The sequence below is a fragment of the Triplophysa rosa genome, linkage group LG20 (genome assembly GCF_024868665.1).
Source record: "Triplophysa rosa linkage group LG20, Trosa_1v2, whole genome shotgun sequence".
Classification (NCBI taxonomy): Eukaryota; Metazoa; Chordata; class Actinopteri; order Cypriniformes; family Nemacheilidae; genus Triplophysa; species Triplophysa rosa.
In genome coordinates this window covers 5,943,499-5,966,696 of record NC_079909.1, presented here as the reverse complement: position 1 = coordinate 5,966,696, position 23,198 = coordinate 5,943,499, and the positions used below count along the sequence as shown (strand labels likewise).

At 38.1% G+C, this 23,198-nt stretch overlaps 1 protein-coding gene across 1 annotated transcript in view; it reads right to left on the bottom strand.

Annotated features, from left to right (window-relative positions):
- Positions 1-929: 929 nt before the first annotated feature.
- ptprga (protein tyrosine phosphatase receptor type Ga) overlaps positions 930-23,198 on the bottom strand; it is a 236,808-nt gene continuing 214,539 nt past the window's right edge. Inside the window, exons 15-29 of the mRNA XM_057361532.1 lie at positions 21,385-21,476; positions 15,874-15,970; positions 15,148-15,230; positions 14,912-15,046; positions 14,653-14,787; positions 12,034-12,206; positions 11,712-11,847; positions 11,475-11,621; positions 11,089-11,182; positions 10,715-10,791; positions 10,330-10,458; positions 10,003-10,149; positions 9,191-9,333; positions 4,154-4,289; positions 930-3,295 (exon numbers count right to left, since the gene is read on the bottom strand). Coding sequence (XP_057217515.1) covers positions 3,149-3,295; positions 4,154-4,289; positions 9,191-9,333; positions 10,003-10,149; positions 10,330-10,458; positions 10,715-10,791; positions 11,089-11,182; positions 11,475-11,621; positions 11,712-11,847; positions 12,034-12,206; positions 14,653-14,787; positions 14,912-15,046; positions 15,148-15,230; positions 15,874-15,970; positions 21,385-21,476 — 1,871 coding nt within the window. The 3' untranslated portion in view covers positions 930-3,148. The remainder of the gene's footprint in view (positions 3,296-4,153; positions 4,290-9,190; positions 9,334-10,002; positions 10,150-10,329; positions 10,459-10,714; positions 10,792-11,088; positions 11,183-11,474; positions 11,622-11,711; positions 11,848-12,033; positions 12,207-14,652; positions 14,788-14,911; positions 15,047-15,147; positions 15,231-15,873; positions 15,971-21,384; positions 21,477-23,198) is intronic.

Below are 23,198 nucleotides of genomic sequence, written 5' to 3'. Positions count from 1 at the left end.
TAAATAAATGTAATAATAATAATAATAAAATTGTATGTATGTATTCTATACAATCATGTTTATATTAACCCCTCTCCCAAAAAGGGAAAAATGCATATAAATGGATATTTTAAATTATATAATCAATTATATAATTTTTCATGAATGTATCTCTTTACAACAGCAGCTATATGTCCAAATTTATGTAAGGCTTATTTGCAACAATGCACAAAATACACTTTTTTGAAAAGCAAGTAAGTGAAATTGAATTGAATTTCTTTTTCTGTTTTTTTTTGCATAGCCACACCCATTTACAACGAACCTTTTCTTCTTGGATCCCTAGTTCCACACATTAGCATTTTGTCCTGACTTGAATCTAAAGTGGTGAAAAGCTAAATCATGCATTGTAATAATTACAGCAATTATTAACAAACTATTATCTGTCACCTAGGAAATAATACATATTATGAACACTAGGGAGCGATATTATACTTTAGGACAGTGGTTCTAGACAGAGGGGTCATGGCCCACAAAGGGACCCCAGCTGACTTCCAAGGGGGCCTTAAGATGACTAATATTAAAAAATTAGACAAATGAGCAAATACATATAAATATACATAAATAACTAAAAACTTATGTTTCTTCTTAATTGGCCATTTTCATAATGAATAAAGTTTTTTCCAGTTAATGTCAAGGTCTAAAATATTTTACTGGTTGAAAATTTTGAGTTTTTTTGAGTGAGTTTTTTTCATTTAGTGTGTTGAGTTTTTTATATAATGGGGGGATTGGAGTCAAAAAGTTTGAGAACCCCTGCTTCAGGATTTCTCAAGGCATGTGAATTACGATTGAACATATCGCACTTGAAAAAAGTCACATGGCTATGTGACAAATGTGCTCAAAAGCAAATAAATGTGTACCACACAACAGACAACATGAAGATATACTTAAAGTACATCAAAACCCATATTTTATTTTATGTATAGCAATACAATTTACATATTAAATAACACTATAATAGAATGCTTTGATATAGCTTTCAACAAAAAAGAAACTAAAAAAAGAAAAAAATCCTTCGTTTTGTGTTATTCCGGATTACAAAAGGAGGTTATGATGGTGACACCCACCTGCTTTGTATGGGAGAAACTTATTCTTTGATTTACAAGAGCTAGTCTATTGCACTTCTGGACAATGAAACTGACTTAGATTCCAAAGAAAATCAAAAATACCACAATCACTGCCTTAGTTTATGATTGACGTGAGTATGTTTGCAATGTGATGTCAGCCTCTTGCTGAATGAATTGGGGACATTTTATATTAACCATCATTAAGAAAACATTAAACAAAAAAATCATAAGAAAATATTACGTTTGCGCCTATAATCAGGATACAAAGCTTTCAGAAATGGAAGGGTTAATGAAGCAACAAAAGATATGTACATTTCATACATACAAATGCAAATATGCTGTTCAAAAATGCAACCCACGAGTATAGTGTGACTGCTAGAGCAAAAAAGAGAGACGCCACAGGACAAAACGGTTAAAAAATATCTCAAAATGCATCTTGTCACCTCCAATCATCTTGCGAGATACAAGTCAGAATATAACCCCAAATGTTGGAGATGTGACTTCATTTTTGGCCTCCTTCTTAGGAGAAACCAACAACATTTTCAATGTCTACAAACCATTTAAAATAAAAAACAAAAAAGCTTTCTTCACATCCAAAGAAATCAGCATTCGTGTACATTCTCAAAGAAATGACTTTTGAAAAAAAAAAAGCATTTGGATTCATCATTATCACCAAAACATTCTTCTTAAAACTACGTTGCCCAATATTAAAATATATTTTCCTACAGTTTCCATGACTGAAGTGAATGACAGTTGTAGTCTTTGGTAAAAATTAATGAATCACGGGTCCCCTTATTTTGAAGTGGCGTGTTAGCAAGGCCATTGTGCTATATGACATGAGGGATTACAGTAACTGCTTTTCCTAGTGGTTTCTGACATGAAATAAAAAAACTCAATAGTAGTCTGTTTAGTGATGAAATGCATGGAGTCTATAGTTTTCCAGTAAAACCAGTCACAACACACACACACGCACGCACGCACGCACGCACGCACGCACGCACGCACGCACACACACACACACACACACACACACACACACACACACCTGCAGAGGTGAAATGAGACTGTACAGAAGGCATTGAGAGACTGGTTTACATTATTCTCAAAGATACGGGATGGGACGGATTCATTTGTGAACTATTAAAACAAACCAGAACGATGAAGAGCAGTATAAAATTACAGAAACAAACAGGCGAATAAGAGAATGAATTCCAACATGAAGTCCATATGTAATGCATCACATAATTTCATTACTTCTTCCGTACTCGAGACAAGTAGCAGCTTGCAGCACATAAAGCAATGGAGAAATCAATCCAGCAGGGGGTGCTGAAGAGGCCATGGGCTCGGCGGATCCTGTTGGAAACGGTGACGGCTGCTCGTAGAGACGGCTAACATTTACAAAAGCACAAGTTATCATGATATAAGATATATTCATATATATTAAAAGCAGAATATGAATCATACAAAAAGTTCACAGTAGCTGTTTTAATACCACCTTTACAAAGTAAAATATGGGTTTAGAAGCGCAATGAATAGATATATTACTTGAGATGCAGGAAAGTTAACAAAGCAAACAAACAAAAAAGTGGTCATCTGTGATGTTGGATTTTATCTCGTCTTCCATCATTCGAGGTGCAATCGCGTTTGAGTTCGTGGTGATTTTCAGGAAAGCCTCGGAGAGCAGCTGTGGTGTGGGATGTAATGAATGCGAGAGACGGCCGGTTACGGTGAGAAGGTCTGATTGGGGGATCGGGGGGGGGGGGTGGCGTCGTAGGCAGTAACACTGATATTTTCATAGTGCAAACTAGACAGAACTGTGTTTCGTTTCGTTTGTCGTGAACTCAAAAAACGCCGGTGCAAATGTTCAGTAGGATAACATTAAGACATAAAATGGCGAAAAAATAAATATCAAAAACTTTTTATCAGTGTAAAAAAGTAATCAGGTTATTCTTTTAAGCAAGAGTTCTGGCAAAAAGGCCTCAGAAAAAGTCTGTCGTAGTCCTTGAAGTTTTACAAAGTTAGATTAAGTGCCTGTTCGGGGGGCTTCACACGAGCGACTCCATGCTCTCCGCCGGGTCCGATTCTTCAGACATGGCCATACTGCCATTCCTGTCCAGGGACATGAGACTGGATCCGTTCTCTTTAGTGCTTATCAGGCTGAGCATAGCTTTGTAAAGGTACTGGTACTGTTCCTGAAAAACAAGAAGAGACAGCAAAAACATCAGAACGGAACCGAGTTATGAGAATGCAAATAGATTGACACATTGTCCTGTGAAAAAATACCTAAATGTGTCCTAAAATACTGGGCTTGTTGTCAGGGTGTTTCTATGCAGATACTAGGATGCTCTAGATGGTTGCCATTGTATTTTTCGATTAAAAGAGCCCACTCTCTATAATATTTAGGTATTTAGGAAAAAACTATCTTCTCACTATACTATATATTCACACAGACTTTAAAGTCCCAGTGAAATTAAAAATGACAATTCTTATTTTTTCATGAAATATTGCAGCGTTTATAGTAAATAACTTATCAATGTGGGACATTTTCTTTTTAAAATTCATGTACACTCACAATCTTCAGTTAAAATCTGAAAATGCACTCCCGCCCTGAAATGACTATCCATCTCAAATTATGTAAATTAGACGGCTTGGGCGGAGCATCTGTTAACTCCTCCCCTTCAACTGTCAGTCTGCTGCCAGTTTCATTTCAAAATCAATGCAACAACTGTTTTTACACATCCAATCAATTCGCAGTGAAAAACGCAAGCCACGCCCACTAATTTTCTCCTATGAAATTCCTTTTCACTCGGAAATGTGTCAGAATACGGAAGTAAAAACGATCGCAACTTCCGGTTCACCGGGACTTTAATGTACAGCCAGCCATACACTCTCAGAAAATAGCATTTATTGTCATAGAATGTAGGCCGAACTGGTGATAAGCGGTGTATAGCCTACTTTAAATACAATCCTTTAATGTACTTATAAGAGTGGTTTTCTTCATTTAAGGGGTTTCTTGCAACCGACTGCTTAAACACCATAGAGACACTCACAATGTCGGTAAAGACTCCAGGTCTCATGAGGTTGATCATCTTGGCCACCTGGTAGACCCCCACGACTCCTTCACTCTCCAGCTGTTGTGATAGTGTGGTGAGAGCGCACAGCATCCCAGCCGACACAGCTCCAAATCTGCCAACACGCAAACGCTCACTTTATTCTTCCTGAAGGTGAAACTAACCCAAACATCAATTACAATATTAACCTGAACTCATTTCAGTGCACAAGTCTGCGTGCATCACATCATGGATTCCAACGTATTTGCACTATAAATTAATATTTTAAAGCTGTATTGTACGAAATTGAATTGTGCAACGTTATTGTTATTAGCATTTCCTCAACTTAAAAGGTCACGCCGTGGAGTATCGATCTTCTATTGGTCACACGTTATCGCGTGATACAAATTCACAGATCATCACTAAACTTGACCTTTGGAACGCAACGAAACTGTATTATTTTGCCCAAGCTTGCGTTTACAGTCTACGACATTTGCATGCGTGTGAATCAAAATTATTCTAGTTTTGAGTTTAGTTTGATTTCGTTTTTATTCATATTTTTAATTTTTCGTTTTTATGTTAATTTTAGTTCCATATTTAGCAACTTTGTTATGTGCTTTTGTCACTTTACTATTTATTTGTTTATTTCTTGTTGCAATGTAAGATTAATTAATTTTAGGTTTAGTTTTACTGTTATCATTTTAGTGCTTTCAAATGATTTCAGTTTATTTCTGAGGCAACATTTACATTTTTCGTTTAGTTTATTTTTTCCCAATAATTTTTAGGCCAATATTTTATTTGATTTCAATAAACAGAAATGCTTTCAAAGTTTTAATTTTAGTAAAACTAAAATAAACTTGGTATGAATGGAAGGCAATGGAAAGCAAATGGCATTATCGTGAGCCTTAAAGTGATACTTCACCCAAAAATGAAAATTCGGTCATCATTTACTCAGCTTCGAGTTGTTCCAAATCTGTATAAATTTCTTTGTTCTGATGAACACAGAGAAAGATATTTGGAAGAATGTCAGACAGATTTTGCCCCCATTGACTACCATAGTAGGAAAAAAACAATGGTAGTCAAAAGTGCCCCAGAACTGTTTGCTGTCCTACATTCTTTTGTGTTCAACAGAACAAAAAAAAGATAAAGTAAATTTTCCTACTATGGTAGTCAATGGGGGGCAAGATCTGTCTGGTTATAAACATTCTTCCAAATATCTAAAGGGTTACTTCACCCAAAAATGAAAATTCTGTCATCATTTACTCGCCTTCGAGTTGTTCCAAATCTGTATAAATCTCTTTGTTCTGATGAACACAGACATTTATACAGATTTGGAACAACTCGAAGGCGAGTAAATGATGACAGAATTTTCATTTTTGGGTGAAGTACCCCTTTAAGGCCTGTTAACATCAAGAACTACAACTTTATTATTATTTTGTTCATTATTTTGTTTATTCAAAGGATTTTGGATCTTCTCTAGCACTTTCTTTCTCTGATGATGACGAACATCTCCCACCATAAACTCCATGGGAATCAAAACAGCATTGTTTGACACCCTAAGGTGCTGTGATCCAATTAGCCCTAACAAGTGTCCCTTAATATCAACAGACATCACTTTGCAACAAAACCACCACCATTGACCCCTTCATGTTTATTCATTATGGTAATGAGGTGTCTGATAAAGCAAGGAGGACTAATTGAGCTTTTCAAAGTATCTAATGTTACCATGGTATCACCCCTAAGAGGTTTCAATAACACGGCTGTCTTTATTAGCAACGCGTTCATTACAGCTAAAGATGAGCGAGCGAGCGAGAAGATGTGTCTCTCCTGTGGAGCTATTTCTGTCCTAGTGTTTCATACACAGAAGGGCTTCTGGCTAGAAGGAATCTGAACTCTTTGTGCTTTTGAATGGAAGGTCTTTTGTTTTCATTCAGCGGGAGTTGACACTCAACCAAAGCCTCCTTTGAATCTTCAATGAGCTGAACATGAAGGATCGCCATGGAAGTAAAGTATCGAGAGGTAAAGTTTGGGAATTTATAAGGCAGAACTATGGCAAGCCGAATTAGCTTTTAATCATTCTCAGGATATGCGTTTTTGATATCAACAATTCAATTTTTACTAGTAAAAGTTATCATTCTTGATATCAAGAATTGAATTTCTACTAGTAACAATTGCTATTTTTGATATCAGTAATTGCATTTTCACTAGTAAAAATGTGAATTCTTGATATCAACAATGACGTCATCACTCGCAGAAATGTGTATTCTTGATATCAACAATGGCGTCATCACTCGCAGAAATGTGTATTCTTGATATCAACAATGACGTCATCACTCGCAGAAATGTGTATTCTTGATATCAAAAATTGAATTTCAACTAGTAACAAACGTAATTCTTGATATCTGTAATTGCATTTTTACTAGTTAAATATCACAATAGGCTGCCATTCAAATTCAATTTCAGATATCAATAATTCATTTCTTACACGTTTAAAATCTTATTTCAGATATCAGAAATGCAATTCTTACTAGTAAAAAACATAATTTTTGATATCAATAATTACTTTCTTACATGTAAAAATGCCAATTTCTGATATCAAGAATTACATTTTTACTAGTTGAAATGCTCATTCTTGATATCTGTAAATTAATTTTAACATGTTGCATTTGGTATTTCTGATATTAGGAAATATATTTCAGATATCAATAAATCTGAGCGTAATTGTAGATATCTAAAATGGCTTTCTTACTAGTAACAATCACATTGTTGATATCAAGAATTAACATTGTCACTAGTGAAAATGTAATTATTGATATCAGAAATTGGCATTTTTACATGTAGTAATTCAATTGTTGATATCAAGAATAGACATTATCACTAGTAACCACACAATTGTTGATATCAAAAATTATGTTTTTACTAGTAAGAATTGCATTTCTGATATCTGAAATAAGATTTTTAACATGTAGGAAATTAATTATTGATATCTGAAACTGAATTTGAATGGAAGTCTATTGTGATATTTAACTAGTAAAAATTCAATTACAGATATCAGGAATAATACTTTTTACTAGTTTAAATTCAATTTTTGATATCAAAAATGTGATTTCTGCGAGTGATGGCTTGATTGTTGATATCAAGAATTCACATTTTTACTAGTGAAAATGTAATTACTGATATCAAAAACAGCAATTGTTACTAGTAGAAATTCCATTCTTGATATCAAGAATGATAATTTTTACTAGTAAAAATTGAATTGTTGATATCAAAAATGCATATCCTGAGAATGATTAAAAGCTAATTCGGCTTGCCATACAGAACGCAATTTACACACTTTGATAAGTATTTACAGGGTTTGCGATGGTTAAGCATGTCATTTTAGGCCTGAAGTATGCCAGTTTATCTAGACCAGATTTTAGTTTAGATTTGAGAAAAGTTTCAGTGGTGCAAACTGGGGCATGATATCAAACTTTCATTACACAATTACACAATCATAACCGATATCTATTAAATGAAATGTCTCTTTTTTTCTAAAAAACGAATAATGTTATCAGTCAAATCTATCCTTCATTTTTTTGTTTTATTATTCAATAAATCATATATTTATGATTTATTAAATTAATTATTCTGACCATTTTCTATATCGTCGCTGTCGGGCGGAAACCTCCTATGTCCAAATTTGGTCAATTTCATATTTTTTCACAAATCGATGCTATTGGTCAGTCACCATGTGGGTCTGTTATTTTTACAAATTATTAACCAATCTAAAGTGTTGAAAATAGCTTGAGAGCAAATCTCTTAACTCCATTGGACACTTCAACTGTCTGAGAAGTCTCGTAACTCCACCTCTTCTTCACTCCGCGGGAGCCTCTGGGCATTACGTCTCCTGATTGAAAGTTTTTTAGACAATAACGAGTGAAAATAGTTAGGTTAGATACATTTGAGTAGGTCTGTTTTGTTAAAAATCGATAGCTGTAATGCTTCGGAGAAGGAAGCCCATGAGCCACGAAGGTAAATTTGCGAGCAGATTCGGCTAATTTCCGCCTATTAGACAGCCTAGTCAGCTCATCGTTTTTTGTATTACATCACTTATAGTTCTTAAACCTTTAAAATAGAGTTTAGGAAGATGTATGTAACCACAGTCGTTAGCTTTGGTTAACTATTGAAGCCTTTTCTCTTGTCAAGAGGCTCAACGCGACCGCCGACTTTATTTGCGTGCAGATTAATTTCCGCCTATATTAGACAGCCTGTTTTTTTTTTTTTAAAGATTTATTTTTGGCGTTTTTTTGCCTTTTTTATTTGACACAGAGAGACTCTTTTCAGAGAGGACAGGAAGCAAAGTGGATGAGAGAGAGGGGGAAAGGACCACGAGCCGGATTCGAACTCGGGTCGCCCAGGACGCACCGGCGCCACATGTCGGAGCACGAACCACTCGACCACCTGGCTCCGACAGACAGCCTGTTTAACGTTTTATTTTGGTATTGCATCACTCATAGCTCTAACGTTTAAAATAGAGTTTAGGAAGATGTATGTAACCACAATCATTAGCTTTCATTAGCTCTTAAAGCCTCGTCTCTTGTCAAAAGGCTCAACGCGACCGCAGACTTTGATGAACACTGCTGGCAGCAGCGACGTCTGTGTCCGTACCATTCTTATCAATGACAGCGTAATCTCGTATCTCCCTGCTCCCAAGTCATAAACCTCGTATCTCCGATTAAACATGGTTTTGGGGAAATGTTGTGTTAATGTTGGTACACAACAGTATATGATAGCAATATAAGGTATAATACCAACTTTAACGATACAATGTTTAATAACTCAAAAAATATGCCATTTTTTTAACTTCCTGAAAAATAATGGTTTTGGAGATACGAGGATTCCGCCCGACAGCGACGATATGCACTATGATTTGGGTTGCACTCATCTTACTAAACTATTTAGGAGATAATAATAAGTAATAGCACATTGAGGATCACGTAAGCTGAAGTGTTCATCAAAATCTGTAATAGGTTTGAATAAAGAGCGATCTGTACTCACTCGTCGTGTACTATAGTGGGTCCATCCCTGGTCATGGCCTCTTCTTTAATGACGTTTATGAGTTCAAAAGTGCTGCTGATGGGAGCATCAGGATTGGGCCACTTCGGGCACTGAAAATGACGAACCTCTAAAACATAGTCATCCTGAGAGAGAGAGAGAGAGAGAGAGAGAGAGAGAGAGAGAGATAAAAACAGTTTTCAAGTATTTTTATGACAAAATTATCATGAAACAAAACAAAAAATTACAAAAAATTATATATTCATGAGAAAAAAACATGAGGTCATAGGGTAAAAGTTAAGAGTTACTATTGGTTGAGCTGTCAACATGTAACCTGCATCAACATGTATGTTTTAATTTTTTTGTTTTTCCTAATTTTGTGCTTTTACTGCGGTTTAGCTTTGTTTTTTAATTCAAGTTTTATGTTAAAATTCAGTTGAATTCTTCTGTGACAGACATATTTCACTTGAATTAAATGACATACAGAAGATTCATTTAAACCTTAAATGGTGTCAATTTTTTAAACATATTGTATGTACAGAACATTTTTTTATTAAAAAAACTGTTCAAGTTTTAGAATTATTTTTTATTATTTCAGTTTCATTTAAAAGATTATATTTAAAATGTACATCAGATTTCCAGGTTTTATAAGGACTTTCCATAGACATACACAGATTTTTATACTGTAAAACGGTATATTTTAAACCTATCCCTCACACAAACCTTTCTGCATTTTTACATTTTCAAATAAACTTAATATACTTCGATTTACAAGTGGTTTTCTTCACGGGGATAAAAAAGTCAAAAACACAAACCTGTGTGGCTTCCAAGATAAAGTCATGAATGATGATCTGCTCCTCATTGGAGAGACAGAGTCTGTCTTTACTGATGAGAGTGACTGTAAATGCCTCACAGTTCATTGCTTCCTCTCGACTCGGCCAATAAACAAACTCATCCTCCGCCTGCAGAGACCGAACAACCCAGTAAGTGATCATTTCATCTGTCCTGAGCATCAATGACTGTCAGAAAGAACGACTCCTTTAAAAATGACTCCCATCACTGCTTGAGGTCTACAACATTAACTCTTCTAGTTCTTCACCAGAGTCGGGATGCCTCTAAAGACCGAGGTATTGAATACTCACCAGGCCCTGGTTGTCTGGCAACATGACAATGATTTGAGCGTTGTGGTCCCAGATCATCCTCCAGAAGTCTTTAGTGGTGTGAGGCAGAGGATGCTGGGTAATGATGAACTCATTGCTCCTGTAGAAACCCTGATGTCATGGAAAAGATCAAGAAACGCTAGTTTTTATTAGACTTTTCTTGCAGGTAACGCTGGAAAAAATTCCAAATCTTGACTCCAAAACCGAGTGAGTCTCGGTAGAGTTACTTCACATGATAAATGTTCATTACGATGGCTGCAAACGTTGCTGTATAAATGCGTCTGCTCCATGGGTAATTGTAAATATCTCATTTTTCCCTTTTGGAAACAGTTTAAGTGGAGATGCACTGGGGCTAGCGGGTACTCACCATTATGTAAGATGCATTGATGTAATCAGTGCCTTTCAGCCCCGGCAACGGTGCGAGACCAACACGGGCTCTTTCCGCTGAGAGGGACAACAACAGCCAATCGGGTGGCAGCATGAGAAAACAGGTCAGTGAATGATCTAATTAGCTGAAACCGTGTTGCAAGCACATTTCTTAAAAATGCAAATGAAAAAGAACAAAATCTAACTTCTCCAAAACCAGGGTGCAGTATATTATAAAAACTGGCTCTAATGAATGGATATCAAAATATCCCAAAATATCATTGGGATCTTCTTTAGAGTGGAATAATCATAACATTATCATCTGTCTATAGTTCTCTTTATAGTTTCAATGGGTAATTACTGTTTGTTACTCACATGGGACGACAGAAGAATTGCGGTTTTTCTCTTTGTTGCATTCTTTCTGAGCACTGAAACATTCCACAAATCTGGCATTGCACTGGGTCACCAACTGTACATCACAAGAGAGAAAAACATGATGTCAAAGTGAAGATATTCTTCTGCATCTCCAACCTTATAAAACCAACGGCAAGATATTCCGTCCAGTCGTAGTCTAGCAAATAAAAATCGATGTGAATCGATCCACAGCAATTGAAAAAAAGAGAATTTCGAGACTCTTACAGAGCTTGTTGACTAGGGTTGGGTTTTTAATTCATGACGAGCTAAAAACGTGAACCTTTAACTGACAATTTCCTTTCTTCTCATGACTTCGGACTTTCTGCACAAAGTAAAACTAAACCCACCTTGAACTGTTTCTCCAGTCGCGTTTTGCCTCCAGGGCCCGGCGTCAGGATGCTGTTTACGTAACTGTGAAGCTGACTGGAGCTCACCTCCGTTTCCTTACCGAGAATGGCTTCTATCAAGGCATCGTGGATGAAGATATACTGCTCCTGAACACAGAGATAGCAGAAGTGTCAAGCGAATCACTAAACGACGACAATGACACAAGACACTTGATTCGGCACACGCAGAGGACTCACTTCTGTTTGGACCAGGTAGTTTCTCTGAGTGCGTATGTGTTTGAGAAAACCAAGAATGTTCACCAAGCCCTTGTCTTTCAGCTGCTGTAACATGCTGTCAATGACGATGTAAGTTCCCGTTCTGCCCACGCCGGCGCTGAGAAACACAAACAACAAACACACAACTTGTTTAATGTGTTGCAGGGTTAGCCTACTCTGTTTTTTGCTGGTGATCAAAATGGCTATGCTGGTCCAGCACCGAACTAACCAGTTCGTGCTAATATAAACTGATCTGTTAATGCGAGCCAATAAATCATCCAGTGGTTGTGTGTGTGTGTTTTACCTGCAGTGTATGAGCATAGGGCCCATCTCTGGAGTCTGCGCGGAAGAGGACTTCCTCACAAAGGTCAGCACAGGAAGTGTGTACTCCGGGACGCCCATGTCTGGCCACTGAGTGTAATGATACTGTAGGACTGTTCTCTCACTCTGACGGCCTTTAGCGTTGCCTTTCTGACCCTAAAAACACACACACACAAATATACATTACATTACAGAAATTTGACCTTTACTACTACATGTCAACATTTAACACTTAAATGAATACATACCTCACACCTTTTACCATAAGATTTTAAATACAACATTACATTTATTTATTTATTAATTTAACATTAATTTGAGGTTATGTTCTTTATTATGCTTCAAAATCCTATATCAAACACAATTTGGAAAAAAATTGAGGGATGACGGCTACACTAAAAAATTTGTTTGTGTGACAACATTAAAGGTGCAGTTCTTTGGCTCTTCTTGAAGCTTTGATTATGTTTTTTGGGTGCTAACCAATGGATGTTCATGTTTCTAGTTTCAAAATACGCTTTATATTTCACATATTTCAAGTCTATTGTTCACCGCTGTCCCTCTTCTCACAAAACGATCAGATTTTTCCGGTTTCTATAAAGTCCCTCCTTCCGAAACGCTCTGATTGGTAGAGCTGACCAGGTCTGTCGTGATTGGTTCCCCGCTTAGAGTGTGTGAAGATGTCCCACCCACACCATATCAGCGAGCTTCCGCTTCTCAGGCTGTTGTGATTGGTCGGTCCCCCTCTCAGTGCACGTGTATTCATAAGCTTTGGCTTTTAGCAATAAACAGTAACAATGGCGTCAACTTCACTTCATCAGTTAAAAACATGCGGATCGATAGAAGTGTAACGGAGGTCTGCTAGTGCATGTGCAAACGTCAATCTTTGTTAGAGATCGCACTTTTTTTTTCCTACTATGGCGAGGGAAATGACACCGGACTGAATGGCGTCAGACCAGTTATATTAATTAACGCTAATAACAGAAGTGTTAGTTTTGCCTTTTTATATTGGACCCGAGTTGGATAATAAAACAAGCAGATTGACCAGGAGACATTTGCAAGCAGGACTTCAAAGGACGTTTCATTGAAGTGTTTTAGAGGTATGCGCACACACACACAATATCAGTGTATTACACAGAACAGCTTTCACAGCCGATGTTAAAGTCATGGAAGCTGTTATTTGACCGTTGGTTATCTTAGAATGTGTGTAGATGAATTCTTATTACCAGCTGTAGGACTGTGATGAAAGTACTTTAGCGCGCAGCTCAGTCAAATGTTTACAATCTCTGATAACCAAACACTACTCCAGCGGCTCTTCCTCTTCTCTAAGGAAGGCCTCGCCCCTTTTTTGGCGTATTCCTTTGGGCGGAGGTTATTAAAAGCACTCGGAATAGTGACATCATGTAACCGTGAAGTAGAGGGCTGTAGTCCGATTCCAGCCGTTCTCTGTAGTCCTTGAAAAGTGAATTCTGTTAAAGACAGTATCTCGCTTGGCATTGAACTTTGAGTTTTATCATTTTGCAGATATTATATGCTCTAACAGCAACATTACACACTAACTAAAGTTTGAAATTTGGCATCACGGGGAATGGCACCTTTAACAATTAAACAACATAAAAGGGACAGTTCTCCCAAAAATAAAAATTCATCATTTCCTCCTGTCATCATTTCCTCACACTCGAGTTATAAATGTATACATGTCTTTGCTCTGATGAACACAGAGAAAGATATTTGAAGGAATGTTATTACCAAACACTTCTGGGGCTATGGTACTATGGGAGTCAATGGTGCCCCAAAACTGTTTGGTTTCACACATTCATCAAAATATCTTCTCTTGTTTTCAACAGAATAGAGAAATGCATACACGTTTGAAACAACTTAAGGATGAGTAAATGATGACAGAATTTTCATTTTTGGGTGAACTGTTCCTTTAAGAATCAAAATGACATTTCCCGCAAACTCATACCCAACAGCTTAACTTATAGATCATGATTATAATCTTACTGTTGTAAATCAGGGTCAAAAGTGACACTATTATTTGTACTTTGATACAAATTTTCCACAAACACACAAGCAAGACCACAAATACTCACAGGCATAGAGACTCATACCATCTCTGTGCCTCTCAAAGTCAACAAACATAAAAACTCCCGTTTAATCCTCACTTGCTCCTCTCTTGACATTCAGAGTCGCTTTGCAGATCTTTAATATCATAGTGGGGAAGCGCGTCAGCTTTCTAACATTATTACCATACAAATGTGCATTTTTTTCTTGTGTGCATCAAACGCTCTGCACCTGAACTCATGCTGCTTTAAAAAGCCCCTCTTTCCTCACTCACGGCGGCCTTTGTGCGACTCAGCGTGTCACGAAAGAGATTTTCGGGAAAGCAGATCGCTCTTTCGCTAACACCGTGAAGGCCATGGCCTCAAATAAGCTTCTTAAGACTTCCCTTTAGCTTTTAAGCTCACAAGTGAAGGGAAGGAGGTCAAACTATGAGTCAAAGAAATATGAGCAACTGTCTTTGTGGTTTTTTGTATACATTGGGGTTAATGATGATGAATAAATAAAAAGATCTGAATAGGAGAGATGGAGGAGCAGTGTTTACCTTCTTTACTTTGGTGTTTCTGATGGTGAAGATGCGAAGCGTGTAACAGGCCATTACTTTGGTTTTCTTCAACGTCACCACGATATTGCCATATTCCTCACTGTTTTCTGTCGGCCAGTACTGGTCACATTTTCTCTGTCGCACACACAAAAACAAAGGAAAGTTCAACACACGCTTGGTATTAACATTTTAAACTTTCATTTTTGTGTTTGATCAAAGAAAGCAATTCATTCGTAAAAGGTTTGTAATGACAACTCACTCTGCCCTTCTCCACCAGGTTGGTGATCATGACAATGACGCCAGTGTTTTGCTCCCACACCATCCTCCAGAAGTCCTCGAACGTGGATTTGAGCGGACCCTGCGCTGCGATGTACGCCTTGGGTTTATTGTAGCCCTGTGAAAGAGGGACAGGAATACACGTCACACCAACACGGTCAATGAAGTTGTCATACAGACGGAAACCCATCATGAAGACGTAATGTAGACATCGCTCACATCTACATAGTTGGCGTTAATGTAATCGCTGTGTTTGGAGTCTTTGCCAACCAGAGGCCTGAGTTTCACTCGACTGTGGTCGTCTGGAGGAAGTTGGAAAAAAAGGGAGAGTTAGTTTGTGACAGCAAAATGTAGAAAACAAACTGTTAATAACATCTTATTTTATATGATTAATATTTAGATTTATAATATAAAATAGCATGAGAGATGTATCGTCATTGTTAGTTTTTTTTCACACCATAGGACAGGGTTTCCCAAACTGAGGTTCGCGAATGAGGGAATTGTAGGGGGTTCATGAGGTACACTGTATGTCTACCAGTGCACATACAAGTTGTTGCCATTACTTTAAAGAAAATCAAATAGCAAAGAAATGTTTAGAAAATAACAATAGTTACGTAAAATACTACAAATAAAAACCTTAAAACAGATTAAAAAATCAATGTTTTTGAAGTTAAACATGCAAATTTGCTATTAAATTATTGAAATATTTACTTCCCCAGAGGGAGTACCTCTCAGTGGGTACTTCAAGTAAATGATGTAGGTCAAAGGGGTTCGACTGACAATGTGTGGTTTATTTGTCAACTACCCATGTGCACAATCTTACACACACACAGAGAGAGAGAGAGAGAGAGGGAGAGAGAGAGAGAGAGAGAGAGAGAGAGAGAGAGAGAGAGAGAGAGAGAGAGAGTGAGAGAGAGAGAGTGAGAGAGAGTGAGAGAGACTCACAGGCTATGATGTTGATGTATCTGTTTTTGTGCTTATTGTCAGGATGATTGGAGTGTTCTGATGTAATCTTCATATCTGCTGTGCAGCGCTGCACTTCCTACAACACACACACATAAACATTTATGCATTAAGTAGACACTTTAATCTAACATTTTTATCAGTTTGTGTGTTCCTTTACAATCAAACTCGTAATCTTTGTGTTGCTGAGCTAAAGAAAAACAAACACACAAACGGGACAAAATTCATTTCAGTTAGCCTACTGTACATTCACAAAGCAGGTAGACGTAGTTGGACACAACATTATGTATTATGCATTATGTCTGAATTCCACTACATTCGGTTTTTAGTATGATGTCAGGTCCTGTGAGCTGCAAACGTTTCACAAATCATCTAAATAGTTTTATTCAAGTCAAGTCACTTAACAAACCTCATTTTGTGCTATGTTCATATGCTCCACAAAAAGGTTCTTTGTGACAAAATAAAGGTTCTTCAGATGATAAAAAAGTAAGAAAGAGATGGCTCTTTAAAGAACCTTTGACTGAATGGTTCTTTGTGGAACCAAAAAATGGTTCTTCTATGGCATCGCTGTGAAAACCCTTCTAAGGCACCTTTATTTTTATGAGTGTAAAGTACAAACCCTTTTAGTTATATACTTTATCATCAAATGCAATGCTATAGAAACATTTTTAGTGTACATTAATTGGCAAACTGCGTTTTGGCAAATGTAATTTTCATATTACAGACAGTCCCTGTGCAATAATACATAATACACAAATGAATAATTCATAATAAATGTACAGATATAATGTATAACAGTCTCTGCACATGGTAATATCTAGACTTCAGGTCTCTCTGCAAAGCGGGCCAATAAAAACATGTATAACACAGCTCGTTGGAATGCTTGATTCTGATTGGCCAGTCGTGACATTTGCAGGTTCGTTATTCCCAGATAACAACCTCTCAAAACTAATAACACACGGTAACCCGGATGCAGCAAATCCTTTTTGACAGTTTTTTTTTTGACAAGCAGCCGGCTGTTATCGCGAAATAAGACCCTTCAGTCTGATACAAGACCCTCCGCTTCGCGTCGGCTCCTGATCACACTATCGGGGCTTATTTCTGCAATAACAACCAGCTGCCTGTACATTATCCCTTACATGAAAAACTATAACACAACATATTTTAAACACTGGACACATTAAATGATCTGTGTGCGTATTAGCAGACTTGTATTCACATGTATTTATTTCATATTGAGGATGTGTTGATACCATATAGTTTAAAATCACAAGGTATCTGACAATCTGCCGGAGGCCGTTGACTCTCTTCTATACTCACCCGTTCAGATTCTGGTCACCTTCACCTGATCTAACCTGACTAACCAGAGTGAAGATCTGCAGACTTCACAGAACATCACAGACAAAAGTCAACATTTACAGAAGAATGTCCTCCCATTGTCAGATCTATTGTGTCATTTATCAAAAGCAAAACCCACTTGACCTCTATAATACCACATATTTCCGAACAAATGAACATTTAACCAGATAAAACGGCATTTGATAGGATTGTGGATGCTGGAGTAAGGCTTTGGGGAAAAAAAATAGCACCAGTCATGACAAAAAAAAACTTGTAGATGTATTTCTACAAGCCTTTTCTTTAATCCTGTTCTGTCTGATTCTTTGGTTCTACATTCACTACTAGAATGCCATAGAATCTCCATGCACCCATCCACATCACTCTTCTCTCTTCCTCACAAGAATTCCCCTTTAACCTCATACCCGGGCCACACATCATCTCTGTGCCAAGCCTAGCCAATACCCTTCCTCTCCTCCCCGGGTCCCATGCTTGTCGTCACCCCAGCCGTGGTTTTTTGTTTGGCCGGGCTGCACAAAGCCCCTTGTCAGAGGCCCTGGAAGCTTCATCCAGAGGGGGTTTGGCTCTCTTTCTCTCTCTGCTCAATGAGGGGAGGGGAGAGAGAGCGGGCGGGCACTGGAGCACTGGAGGAGAAAGGGTTAGAAACTAAAGAAGAAACATATTGAGGGAAAACGACCCCCTTGGAAACACTTCCCGATGTCCATCAAGCCCACACACGCACATTCTGAGCCATTTCCATGCGTCAATCACCAAACCATGGAACAAAGAGGCCAAATGAGGGGCCCTGGAGGAACCTCAGTGACCCTCACACACCTCCTCTCCTCACATCCCAACATTCTCCATATAGAGACCTGAATCTACCAACCACACACACACACACACACACACACACACACACACGCACACACACGCACACGCACACACACGCACACACACACACACACACACACACACACACACACACGAGTGAGAGCGCATTAAGAGACGTTCTGGCTACAGATGTCATTCTCTAACCCAGTGTTTCCCAACCGCTGTGCCGCGCGGCACACTAGTGTGCCGTGACAAGTTGTCCGGTGTGAAAATGGCCAATTTTGAATAATAATAAATAAAATATAGATGTACAGCAATGTTTTACAATTAAAAGTAAACCAACTGTGACCTCATCGCGTATTTGACCACGTATACGTGATCTCATCCAGGAGACTGTACGTATACGTGACCACGTAGCCCGCGATTTTCCCATGTGCGAATTCCACACATAATTACGACCACGCTACTAAAACCAACGGGAAAACATGGATAAATTCTTGAAAAGAAAATCTAACGCCCCTGAATCGGAACCTGGGCCCTCTAGCAGTGGAGACACAGGAAAGAAAGCAAAAACGGTGAGCTCAAGACAATACAGCGACAGTTATCTGTCATATGGATTCACTTTCACCGGGGATCGCTCGGCAGCACTACCCTTATGCTTAGTCTGTGGAGAAAAACTATCTAACCATGCAATGGTTCCTAGCAAGCTTAAACGTCATTTACAAACAAAACATCCATCACTTATTAAAAAAGACAAACTATTTTGTGCGTTTGAGAGATCAAACGGAGAAACAGGCTTCTTTGATGAGAAAGAGTACCACAGTGTCTGAAAAAGCTCTCGAAGCTAGCTACCTGGTTGCTGGTTTAGTGGCAAAATCGAAAAAGCCACATACGGTGGTGGAGTCATTAATTATGCCTGCATGCAAAGCAATTGTGAAAACAATGTTGGGTCCAAATGCTGCCAAAGAAATTGCAAAAGTGCCCGTTTCAAACAATTCAATCGCCAGACGCATTGACGATATGTCCGCTGACATTGAGAGTGTTGTACTGGAAAAAATAAAAACTAGCGTCAAATTTGCACTCCAAATTGATGAATCAACAGACATAAGTGGGAATGCTCAGCTATTAGCAAACGTGCGCTTTGTGGATGGTGAAATCATCAGAGAGAATTTTTATTTTTGCAAAGAGTTGCCATCAAAAACAACAGGAGAGGAAATATTTCGGGTGACATCCGATTACATTGAACAAGGAGGACTAAAATGGGAAAACTGCGTGAGTGTGTGTACCGACGGAGCAGCATCCATGACTGGGAATACCAAGGGATTCGTCAGTAGAGTCAAAGAAAAAAATCCGAACGTCACGGTCACGCACTGTTTTTTGCATCGCGAGGCACTTGTTGCCAAGACGTTACCAAAGGAGCTGTCGAATGTGTTGGATGGTGCAGTGCGTATTGTCAACTTTATAAAAACAAGGCCTTTGAAAAGCCGACTATTTGCTATCTTATGTGAGGAGATGGGGGCAGACCATAAGACTTTATTGCTTCATACGGAGGTCCGATGGCTGTCCCGTGGTAAACTTTTGTCGCGTGTGTACGAACTGAGGGAAGAACTGAAAACCTTCTTAACAGCGGAAAAATCGGAGTACGCATTGCTGTTGGCAGATGAGGAATGGTGTGCACGGTTGGCATACATGGCGGACATTTTTGCACACCTGAATGAACTGAACACGCGAATGCAAGGGAGAAATGAAAATGTACTAACTAGCACAGACAAACTGCATGGATTCAGATCAAAGCTTGCCCTCTGGCGACAACATGTGGAAAAAGGCTCTCTTGAGATGTTTCCCCTTGCCCAAACTGGACATTCAGACAACTTTGCGGCATTGTGTGAGGTAATTTGTAAGCATCTATCAACTCTCGAAGAAAAATTCTCTTTTTATTTCCCCTTAACATCACCTGAAGCCTTTGACTGGGTTCGAGACCCATTTAGCTCATCTGCAATGGATAACGCAAATGGAAAAGAGCAGCTCACTGAAATGAGACAGGACCGTAGTTTGAAAATTACATTCAGTGACCTACCTTTGGACAGTTTCTGGTTGACTGCTGCCAAAGAGTACCCAGTCATTGCAGACAGTGCAATCTCAGTGTTGTTATCTTTTTCCACAACCTACTTATGTGAGCTCAGCTTTTCCAGTTTGACTTATGTAAAGAACAAAAATAGAGAAAGATTGAGAGCAGCTGACCAAGAGCTCCGTGTGTCGTTGTCATCAATTCCAGCGAGGATATCATCGTTGTGTTCATCAAAACAAGCTCAAGTTTCACATTGACATCATATGTGAGTGCTACGTTTATTATAATATGCTGTCTTAACAAGCAATTTAAAGCAATGCAGTTTTGTGCCATTTTGTTATATTTTAGTGGTTAATGTGATGCTGGTGTGCCGTGAAATTTTTTGCAAATTAAAACTGTGCCGCGGCAGAAAAAAGGTTGGGAAACACTGCTCTAACCTTTTGAAAATGACGGCTACCTCAAGGGATAAAATAACATTTGTCAGATCACATGGAACATCTACTCAGGTAATGATCAGAGGCCAAACATCTCAGATTCTTCATTGATGTTTAAAAACATAATTGAACAGTTTGGTTCCAAAATGAGATAACTTAGTTTTTAAAATGGTTTTTATTGTGTTTTATTGTGAGTTTGTATTTTTTTAGTTTTTATGGCTTGAATCAAAACAAACCAACTGCAGTTTGATTGACATTAATTGGAATGCACAATAAAAAACGTTTTTTAAACGTTGTCAAATCACATGGAACATCTACTCAAGTAATGATCAGAGGCCAAACATCTGAGATTGTTCATTGATGTTCAGCTGTGGCCCTGACAGGCCGAGCAGATGTCGTGGCCCGACACTCAATGGATAACTAATTACTGGTCATTCTTGTACAAACTGCCGTCACATTAGTCCGACAGATCGTCGTTGTGGTTTTCTGGCTTCCAGCTCCACACAGTAGAGAGTCCAAAAACCTCGTGAAAAAAGACGGCATGGCTCAGATGGCCTAATTTATTCTCACGGTGCGCGAGTTCAACTGGCTCGTCCTGCAGGGCCGCTCTGCCAGAAATAACAAACATTGGAGCGGGGATCCCGGCCCAGCTGGTCACAGACAGCCACCAGAACCTGTCAGCTGAAGCACTGCGGCGAGACCGACCCAACCACACGAGACATAAACGGTGTTTACAAAAGTCTGAGAGAGTTTGTGTACACTCACATACTTGTTTGAAGTGTGTGTGTGTGTGTGTGTGTGTGTGTGTGTGGGAGACTGTCTTACCTCAAACTCTTCTGAGAAGCTGTGCTGGTTATTGGAATAGAGCTCTGACACGTGTTTGATAAACTGCTTGACAGGAATGGCCTCCATATCATCTGAAACAGAGCAAACAGAAAGGTCTAATGGCCGTTGTGTTATCAGGTCACGAGAAAACGGTGAAACAGGAAATGAGGTCACAGAGGGGACCCTGTCAAGGTCAATAACAACAATGGGCTCAGAAAGAGTTTTGTGCAGTGCTGGTATGTAGATCCTTCTTAACGGTAGCCACCTTGGTTATTATTAGGCTGATTATTCAGAGATCAGGGTTCAACTTCAGGCTGGGAACGAGTCACACTCTCCAACAGACACCTATTGTATTATAGTGTAGTGTAGCGTGGTATCATAATAGTATAGAAGAGCATGTTACAATATAGCATTATACAGTATATGACTTCTGTCCTTCTGAAACCTCGCATCTGCATATTTCAAGATTTTTTGCCATAAATCATTATTATTAGTCACTCTTTATGCGTGTCACTGGTTTATGCAAATATCTAACCAACAAAATGTATTAAAAAGTGCTATTGATAGTATTATACATAACAAATATACGTACTGTAGTGTAGTATAGTATAACATAGTGTACCATACAGCACAGTATCATAATACTGTATATAGTATAGTAAATCATATCATAGCGTAGTACAGTACAGTACAGTACAGTGTAGTGTCATAATATATAGCATAGTATAGCATGGTATGGCATAGTATAGTACAGTACAGTGTAGTGTCGTTATACATAACACAGTATAGCATGGTATGGCATAGTATAGTACAGTACAGTGTAGTGTCTTTATATATAACACAGTATAGCATGGTATGGCATAGTATAGTACAGCACAGCATGGTACAGTATAGTATTGTTTCATATATGCATTGTTGCATATACTATACTTCATACAATATAGTATAGAATAGCATAGCATATTAGAGTGCAGTATAGTGTTGCAAAGTGTAGTGTGGTGTAGTGCTACATAGTGTAGTACAGAATACGGTAGTATAGCATAATGTAGCATGATACAGTATAGTATCATAATACAAATAAATATAGTTCTACATATACACTATATATAATATAGTACAGTACAGCATAGAATGGCATAGTGGAGTGCAGTATAGCATAGTATAATATGGTGTGGTGTTATGTAGTGTACTACAGCACAGTACAAAATACAGTTGTAATAGTATAGTGTAGCATGGCACAGTATAGTATCGTAATATATATTTATATAAATATGGCATTGTATATACTATATAGTATAGCATAGTGGTGCGCGGTATAGTATAGTGCGGTGTAGTATAGTATAGTATAGCATAGCATAGTGTAGTCTTGTTTGGTCTAGTATTGCATTATATAGCATAACAAAGAATAGTATAGCAAAGAATAGTGTAGTAAATTACAATATAGCATAGCATGGCATAGTAGCATAGTACACAGTATAGTATTGTATTGCATCAAATTCTTTATTTAAAAGGCAAAATGTGATTGCTAATAATCGTGGTCAGGTGATTTTGAAATAATTACAATTCACATTCTGTCTAAAACACCTACAACTGACCGAATTCAGCTATCAAACACCTTTTAGCATCTAGAGACTTTAGTCCAGCAACACAATTAGAAATTCAGCCAGCAACTGAAGGCCCTATTTAACAGGAAAGCATCCATATTTGAAGGAACAGTGAACCCAAAATGCTGTATGAGCCAGAGCCAAAAGACAAGAGAGAGAGAGAGAGAGAGAGAGAGAGAGAGAGAGAGAGAGAGAGAGAGAGAGAGAGAG